Source organism: Aptenodytes forsteri, unplaced genomic scaffold (genome assembly GCF_000699145.1).
Source record: "Aptenodytes forsteri isolate BGI_AS27 unplaced genomic scaffold, ASM69914v1 Scaffold88, whole genome shotgun sequence".
Taxonomy (NCBI): Eukaryota; Metazoa; Chordata; class Aves; order Sphenisciformes; family Spheniscidae; genus Aptenodytes; species Aptenodytes forsteri.
Window position 1 is genome coordinate 362,439 of NW_008795948.1, and position 9,565 is coordinate 372,003.

At 38.7% G+C, this 9,565-nt stretch overlaps 1 protein-coding gene across 5 annotated transcripts in view; it reads right to left on the reverse strand.

Moving 5' to 3' along the window:
- Window positions 1-1,987: 1,987 nt before the first annotated feature.
- The window catches only part of ABLIM2 (actin binding LIM protein family member 2), a 123,384-nt gene continuing 115,806 nt past the window's right edge, over window positions 1,988-9,565 (reverse strand). For all 5 annotated transcript variants that reach the window (XM_009285363.2, XM_019473687.1, XM_019473686.1 and 2 more), the window contains one exon: window positions 1,988-3,741. In XM_009285363.2, coding sequence (XP_009283638.1) covers window positions 3,628-3,741 — 114 coding nt within the window. In that variant the 3' untranslated portion in view covers window positions 1,988-3,627. The remainder of the gene's footprint in view (window positions 3,742-9,565) is intronic.

Here is a 9,565-nt window from a genome sequence, read left to right on the forward strand (position 1 = left end):
AAGACACTCTTAAGTTCCTGAAAGAAGACTACCTGACTAAAATTCCAATTTGCAGTTTTTAAATGGGGAAAAAATGATAAATTTTAGAAACAGAAATGTTGTGTTCTCTGGTATGCCATGTTCTGGTTTATGGAGTTTAGGTGATGTACAGAAAACTTAGCAGTGAACTACAACACTACTCACTTTATGGCCCTTTTACACTGGTGTATTTGATGGTGCCAAATCCAGCATACAATACCATATTGTAAATGAGAATTTAGTTAGGCTAAAAAGCGTAACTAAATAGGTCCTTGCACCATATGACAGTAGATGCTTTAAATATAGAGTGATACACTGACATGTATCATCTGAAAAACAGAACAGCTTATTGAGTTATGCCACCTTTGCACAGAACAGACATCTACAGACCATTTCAAACTTTCAGGAAAACGAAGTAAGAAGGACACACAAGAGTACTTGTTCATCTAACGTCAGCAAAGGTTTTGTGTATGGAAGCCAAAATTCCTTTTTGGTTTTGGCTGGTAGTAGGAACGTAAGTTGATAAACTGACTGTCTTCTAAAACATTTTTGCGTGTTTGGCATTGAATACCTGCCTGTTTGGTGAATAGTATAATGAACACAAAGAATTACTGTGTTAAGGCGTTTTGTGAGATCTGTGCAATTCAAAGTACCGTCCTGATGGCTTGAAAGTGATTTGGTAACATGGTCTAGGAACTGTCAATGGTTGTAAGGCTGGTATTCCACCAACTTGGTAAAATCTGGCTTATTATTTTCACTGACAGACTGTAGGCATAGAATTAACTTCATCTAAGATTCGATAGCTTGCAATGTATACTTCTGCAGTTGGATTAGCTTTCTTTATATTCAGTGGACAGAAATATGATGGGTGCAATTCATGTAACTAGTTTTGAACATTAGATGTGATTGAAGTGCTTTTTTTCTCTTCACTGACCATAAAAGGGAGCACAGAATGACAAACTGACTTGTAAGCAAATAGAGATAGATGATGGGGTACTGCTCATAGGTACAGTTGTGCATTGTGGTAAGAACGGATGCTCATGAGCTAAAACGTCTACGTGGGGGTATGTAAAACAAGAGCTGTATCTGATTTAGCTCAGGTAGGACAAGGATCTTCAGAAGACACTTTTAAGGCTGTTGATGTTGTAACAGACTAACTGGCTCAAAACAGCATAAATGGGTCAAACAGAGCTCACATGCTCTCACTGTCCTCACTTGTCATCAGCTATACATCTGCATAATACAGTACAGAAGCATGGAGCTGTTGATCACGTGTTGCTTAGTAACGCACATTTTCCTTGCAGCATAGGTTGAATCCTACACCGGGACAATAGCTGCTGTGGTTAAGCAATTTTCAAATTATTCATGAAGAATGACATTGAACCTGATCTGCACTGGTATATGGATTTCTTTGATCAACCTGCAATTTTTTTACTCATGGAAAAGATGCCTGTAATCAATCTGATGTCCCAGGAAGGTGTAGATGAGAAGAGTGGTCTTCACAAGTGTCAAACTTATTCATGATCATTACTTACTCAACCAATTGTTCTCCTGGATTTAGATTTTCATAGTACCAATGGACCTTGCTGATCATGTTTTAGATTGGCCCATTTCAGTGCGCTGCCAGTTTTCACATGTAGGCAAAACGTAACAAGCTATTCTGAGGTTGAAGAGCATTATGGATGCCGCCTGCAGGTGATCAGCAGCTCTCAGTTAAGACTGGCTAATGGTTCTGTACGCTGAACATCACCAGTGAAGCAGCTTTTGCTTGGTGAGATGTGCCAGTTGCTAGATGGACTGTTTAAATCATGACCAACTTTACAGTAACTTGACATTCAGAGGTACACTTAACGCTCTCCTCACTGGGCAAAACTAATGCAAATTACATATGATTTACATTGATATCATGGGAAGACCCTATGCAGAGCAGCAGTGCAATCTGAAAATTATACACACGTTAGCGAAGTCATTCAGTTATGTCTTTGTTTTAATGAATTTTTTAAACATTTGTATCGTCAGACAAAACATTTAGGTCATGAGAAAATATTTATTTCCAACAGCATGGATTTTGAAAGTTAGTTGGAAGAAGGCATGTTCAATGCTATGGTTTTTCCAATGCTGGGTCAGTTGAAACAGTGTGTTGTAGTGCATATATTAACCAGTTACTTCAAGGAAATGCAAAAAGACATAGTGAAGTAGGAAGTGAGTACAAACATTCAAGGCAGTAAAAATGCAGAATACTGACACATGGCTGAAAAATGTACTTTTTGTAATGCTCTTTTAGTATCACACAAAACTAGCAACTCACTTTAAACCATTCTTTGTCAGCAACCATACTTCTGACCATATGAAATTATTAAATTTAATACAGTCTTTCAGCTGGAAGAGATATTAAGTTCTAACGCTCATATCAAATGCTTAGATTTTGTTAGCTTTGCTTGTTATTTAAGATAGTTTCAAGGTACTGCACCAGTATCACATAGGTTTTTTTTTTTAAATTGATTTGTAGAGAAACATGCAAATAGTAACGCATGAGGGTTTTATATATTTGATTATAACTGGATGTATTATTGATAGAGCACACCAAGCTTTTTTTGTTACATTTTATGCTGAACTGTTCCATTTCCACACCTACCAATTGCCATCACAGTTCTCATGGCTTACTACATAAAGTCAGAAAGTGGAGAAAGTAAGAATGTCTTTACTTAGGACATATATTAATGAAAATAATTCTTTTGTAGATAGATAGATCTATCTACACATAATTAAGATTACATGGTATTTTTATCAGCATGAAATGTAAAAAAAAAGTTCTCCAAACACCCCAAACTAGTAGGAAAACACCGTTAACTGGCACAATACACTCTTAAACCAGTTTTGTATAAGGCTTCAGTTTTCCTGATGAATGGGACTAAATTTATAAGTAGGTCTGTATACATTTTAGTCATTATAACTGTTTTATGTCACAATATATTCTTAATAAAATAAAAACTCTTGTGTTGTAATTAAAGATAGCTAGTTACCTTCTAGACAAATATGACCTTTTAGAGAGTAGGCTGTCTAAAGTATAAGAAGTAGAATTAAGGTGCTTCCATATTTTTGCTTTCATTCTTAAAAAGTACCACACATAAACAATTGCAATAATTGCTTGCGGACATGCTTTTCTTTGGCTTTTACCATATTTTTAATAGCATGTGATCCCCTGTTGGAGAATTTTATATTCATTACTTACTTGATTTTGTAAAAGTTGTGTTGTAAAACTTAATGGAACAAAATGTTGGATGCATTTCCTTTGTCACAGCTACACTTTTTCTCTTCCTTTCATAATTTCCGTTTGCATCAAGCAATAACTGCAAGCAACAATAAATTTAAAGCTAGATTTTTTGCACGTTGTAAACTGGGTAGGACCAGGAGTTACTGACAAAACCATCTGGTCATGCAAGATTAGCAAATTCTCTGTATTCCAACGTGTTGCCATCTAATCTGTCCTGTTTCCCCTGACACATACTAACACAATGAAGCTGGACAATGGTTCAACAGCAAGTGCATGTGATAGTTCTGGCAAGACTATTTTTGTTTTGATTAAGCACATATTTTATCCGGGAGGGGCTAGAAAAGCAGGGCCTTTTTCTTCAGGTCATTCCGCTTCCAAAGTGCCAGACGATCAAATTCCTCAATGCTCATTTTGAAGACTTCCTGGAACTCTTCAGGGGACAAATGCCTCTTGAAAATGAAAATACAAAAGGTATCATTAAGCTCTTCTGTGCACAGGAATATTTCTGCTCTTCCTAAGTTTTAAAACACACCACAATAATGCATTAGGATTTGCATTTAAATTCCCAAATTGGTTCTGGAAAAGACTGCATCAAAACCAAATGAACTCAGAGTAGCTGGGAAATGAAATTATTGATGGCAGTAGTGACTTCTGAAAAAAAAGAAAATCTTTCCAATATAGTTCCAACTGAGCAGAAGCTACGGTCTTCGGGAAAAAGATGTGTTTATACGCGGTGCTTGATGACAGAGCACGCTGAGACAAATTCAAGCTATTCCAGGACTTTAAAGAGACTGATAAGAATGTAATTTCAGAGTTGGATTTGTTTTGCCTTGATCTTTAATAAGAGCGGTGGACACCACACTGGTCCACTAATAGCAGCCTTGTAACAAAGGAGAGAGCACACTGCTAAATTCTTAAATCCAAAATGTGCTTATCCACGGGGATAAACTCATATCAGAAGTCCAAGTTGGATATAGGGTTTTTTTTAAATGCCAAGAACTATGCTTCTATTTCATGTTTTCATGATTCAATATAAAAAAAAAAAAAGATAGATGAAGAGGGGAGAATACCAACATAAAGAATTGGAAGGAGTTAGGATAAGGAAAGTATATACAGTTTGCCTAACAATTACTAGTATACACACAGAAAAGGCACAAAAGATAAATGTGTGAATTACAAATGAGCATCTTATAAAATTCTTCTGATAATTGTGGACTAACTCTTGTTCAATCATTTCAGTAGTATCAGTTATGGTTCTCTGTTTCCAATGTGTTAAGCACGCACCGTCTGAAAGGGACAGATTCAGTGCAATGAGAATTACAAATTGCAATTTTTAAACATGGCCTCTCCTCTTCCACGAAGATTTCCTTGAAACCTGGGTCCAGCCCTGCAATCTAATCCTCTCCTCCCCAGCCGAGCTTTTGACTTTCAATTCCCCAGGCGCAGCTCTCCTTCCAGGCACACGCGGGCAGCCCCAGCCTGCACCTCGGTGCTTGCTGAAGCACCACCTGCCTCCAGAAACGAGGTCCCCCAAAGCTGCCAAGCGCAAGAAACACTTGGACATGCCTCACACAGCGGAATCAGGCTCAACACACATTAGACAACTGCGTTATTTCAAGGGAAGGATATCGGCCCTTTCCTTTCATCTCACTGTCTCCTGGTTGCAGGACTTCCCAGGAGGCAAGAAACCTGGGTTCAATGTCCTCATTATTTGGAGGAGGCTCAAAAACACCATCTAGTCCACATCACTCACTCCCAAGATGCATGCCAGCAAGTCAGCCAGGAGGGTAATTTTAAAGGACATAGAGTCCTCACGAATGTGAATAATGCTGCCTGCAAATGCTGAGTGCAAGATGCTGAAGGTAGCGGGGAGCACAGCACTCCCCAGAGGCAGGGGAGCCACTGGGTCCTTTAGGCTATGTTTTTTTCTGGTAATTCAAATAAGCCAAGGTTGTCTATCATTTGAATCAGGTCTCAGCATCGTCTGGAAGAGTGCTTGCTGCTGTTAGCCAAAACTGTGGCAGGGAGCATGCTAACATGCCCTGGTAATCCCATGATGGTTTACCTGACCAGGATGGACACAGGCCCATTGGCCTACTGTACAAAGCTATTTTTTAGGCAAATTTGAAAGCAGAATTTTACTTTCCACTTATCAACAATGCATTTATCTTTGTAATGTAAATTACTCAAGGAAAATTAATGAAATTGTTTATAAGAAATCACTACATTTAATTACCTTGAATGGTCATTATGGGCCCTTGTGGTTTCTTAAAAAAGGACAGCCTTGTTTTTTTTCCCTTGAGATTCCACATATTCAGAACAACAGTGACTAAGAGCTTGGAACTGAGCCTTCATTTTTCATTTGACCAATGATAGCAACCCACCGTAAGCACTATGCATAGCATGGAACAAACACGCCATGCATATTTGGCAAAGGAGATCCTGTTTTGCATGGAAATGAGCAACATCTGACAATGTATTTTAGAAACAATCTCTCACTGACAGAATTTAATTCTACTGGGTTTGGAAAGAAAAAGTAACCTCTCTGCATTGATTTTTTTTTTCATATTTTCCTGGTAATCCAGTGGACAAATGTGAGCAAGCTTAACTTCAGCAATTTCTCACAGCAAGGAACATGTCTGTAAGTTGTGGGATTGAAAAAGAAGTCTGGATGAGCAAAGTGTATCATATTTTATTTTATCTTACTTTCTAGATTGTGGATAAGACTTGAGATGTCCCCTCACTCAGAAGAAAGCAGTGACAAACTGTATTTCATACTCAAAGAGAAAATCAGAAAGCCTATACCCTGCAGGTAAACCCATTTTGCCAATCATCCAAAACCATAGCAAATGTAAAACTTTAAAAGGAATGTTTTCACTTTTCTTGAGGTAAATTACGCCATTTCTTCCTAGAAACTGCTGTGGTCTCATCAGATCTGTTTCAATACTGAAGGTCAATGGAGAGAGAGTCAGCAAGCACTGTGTCAGGCCTCAGGCCTTTTCTGCAGGGTGTCAAATACTTGCTAACGCTTCCCCTCCTGACGAAGCTTGCCACCAATCTCAGTACAAGCTCTCCAACTCCCCCTTTCCTCTCCAAGGCTGTACTTTGCCATTTATCATTTTGCTTCACCCTCAGGCTTAGCAAGCTGCATGCATCTATCCAAGCCAGTATGAATTAGATATGCGCTCTGTTCCTCTGTATCCAGATGACATCACCTTCATTCCTTGCATGCACTCATTTTCTAATTATACTGAAGTTTTGTTTTACGCCAGCAGCATTTTTTTCCTCACAGAAGTTCTCAGTTGATGCCGCCTGGTCCAAAATGAGTTGAGAGTTTCCAGCCCAGGGATGCAGTAGCAGAGATTGAGATGGAGAAAGCACGAGCTCACTTATTTCCACCTCCCATTCCACTAGGCAGTTTCTTTGCTTTTAGTTCTCCTCCACATACTGTCCCTCATCTCAAGGACTAACAACGAGACTGCAATATTAGCAAAGTTTCTTACTCCATCAATGCAAAATTAATTCTAGTAGAAGGAAACACTTCCCCTTTGGTCTGAACCCTCTCTGAGGACACCAGTCTGTGCCGAGTGTAGCATAATTCCCACTGTTTTCCCTGCATCTCAGCAACTTTCACCATCCCTTTCTTAAGCATCATGGGCTCTAGCTTTGGGACCAACCCTAGAAGCAGCAATGATTACAGTTCTGTCTGCAAATTTTGGAATAAACCTTGATCCCAGAAAGATGTCATCAAACTGGCAAAGCTTCAGATAAAAACAACAAAAGTAATCATGGGTTGCAGAGTTTGATTTATGAGGAAAGACTAAAAGGCCTAAGTATGTATAAGCTTAGCCAAATGATGACTAAGGGAAAATATGGTAAATGTCTACAAGTATTTGAAGGGTCTAAACACCATGGGAATAGGCCAGTGTGGGAAGTTTATGTTCATACTTTTCTTTCTATGTGTGATGTTAAATTTTGTCTGCACTATTGTTGGGACTTTCTTAAACCTTATAGCTTTAGGACCTAGAGCTCTTCCCAAACAAAGGCAGAGAAAATGCACCACTAAGAAATCTTAGATTGACTTCTCTTTCTTCTCAGCTATTTGAATATTAATTTGTCTTAACTGAAGCGTTACCTTGTCTCATTAGTCAAACAAAAGAAGGGAAATTGAAAATTACGCGTAGGGAATAGGGAGGATATTCATCTTGAGGTATGAGAGATGTGTGTGCAAAGCTATGCTTTACAAGGCCAAGAACATGATTTCTGTTTTTTTTTTTTTTTAGGAATGGATCAGCTTAAAATATCCAGCTATGTTAATAGTGCATCATTGGGCCATTAATGGAATGGCCAAACTTATTAGTAAAAGTAACATTCATTCCTTTTTTTTTACTAGTGTTGGCCTTGTTTACCCAGTAACATTCATTCCTTTTTTTTTACTAGTGTTGGCCTTGTTTACACAGGAAGTCTGGGTGTTTTACAGTGTGCTAGTAACTGATTCTTAATTCCCTTTGTGACAATTTGGCCATATTCAGGCAGCTTAACTCAATCTACTTCTCTGCTCTGCATCAACGGCAAAGCTGGGCACGTTGAAGACACTGAGGAGAGTACAGAGGACCAGATTAAGGTCCCCTTCTACCCACACTCTGAACTGGCTGTATTTAAGTGAGCTCAGTTTGGAAGCTGCATAGTGATGTCAACATGATGCTACCTGAAAACCTTGCTAAAAGATAAACAGTTTAAAGATGGTTCTTCACTAAAAAGACTGCTGTACTGGAGCTCGCAGCATCAGAACATCAGCATTTTGGATATATTTAAGTGTGAAATTGCCACACTAGAAAGGACTACTGCATCATATTGTTGTGATAAAATTGTATTAATCTGAGGCTTGTAAAGTCAATAGTGCTCAGTCTTCTGTTCTGGATAGCATTTTGTGTCAGCTTGCATGGGAAATCAGAAAAAGACAGTGAGACTCAAGTTCAGTAAAGTGCTGAGGATCCACCAGATGTGTCCATGGGTCACAGCAGTGGCTTTATATGGAAGAGGAGAGTCGTGTCTCCAGATGCACAATCTCTCACCTGCACTGACAGCATTTTGGATTAGATATATGGGATCACAACCTTGGGATCCCACTTTGGGAAGCCCAAAGGTGGCCTGCAGCTTGGGAACTGAATACTGCTGCTGTAATTCCTCACCTGGATATTACCTATCGGGCACAGCACTGTGTAAGAAGGGTCACCACACCTTGCTGTAATTATGCCGCTAGCTCTCCTAAAACATACAAACGCACAACAGAAGAATTAAAACGCAAATGTTTCTTATTAAGATGTACAGAACTAAGCAAGGGCTGAGCTAAACCTCTCTACTGCAATGCAACCACTATAACGGAAAATCCTCATGCTCTACAAAACACGATCATTAAAATGAACGGTACAGATACGTGCTCATTTTTGAGTCTCTCAGAACAGAAGTAATTAATTGCACATTCAAATACTTGCTCCACAGTGTTATCTCAGAAAGAAGTGATGCTTTTCGCTGTAAATTAATGAGGCTTGTCTCTATTTTTCTGTGGCCTGCTAAAAAGCCACTAATCATTCTAAATAGAGTTACAATGTTTATTTAATGCAATGAGATTTCTTTTCCCTGAGAATAATTGTGCTTTTAATGAAATTCAGAGATCTTCAAAACTAATACTTAGGAACATGGCATTAGTGTGAATAAGTCACAGGAAGGGAAAATTGCAATTAACCTACAGCCGTACTGTAGTAAGCTGTGACCAGGTCATGCTGCACAAGCTTGTTTATTCTGTGTCAGTAATTGGATGGGAGTCTTCATGTGAAAACCTGCTGATGTAGGAAATTCAGAGGGTATCATACTTCCTTACAAGTCAGTATTGAACCAGTGAACCAACAGAGTGAATAGCAGGAGGTGATGAGTTGAAGACTAGAAAAATCAAAGTCCTAATTCCTAGAGGTCATTTAAAACCTCAGGTTTGTTTCTCTTTTGCTTTTTGTTACGTTATGTTCATAAGAAATGACAGCTGAGCATTACATTACCTTTGCTTGAATCCATAGTGAATCTTTCAGCTAGTCTCTCTCTGAAGCACTACTGTCCACTTTATTTTACAGAGTGTAATTTTAAGTAGTTGTCCACTTCAATTTATTTTTTTTCAGAGTCCTTGTAACACTTCCAACCTCTGATCCACAAAATCCAGAAGTCATAGAATCATAGAATCACTGAGGTTGGAAAAGACCTCTAAGATCATCGAGTCCAACC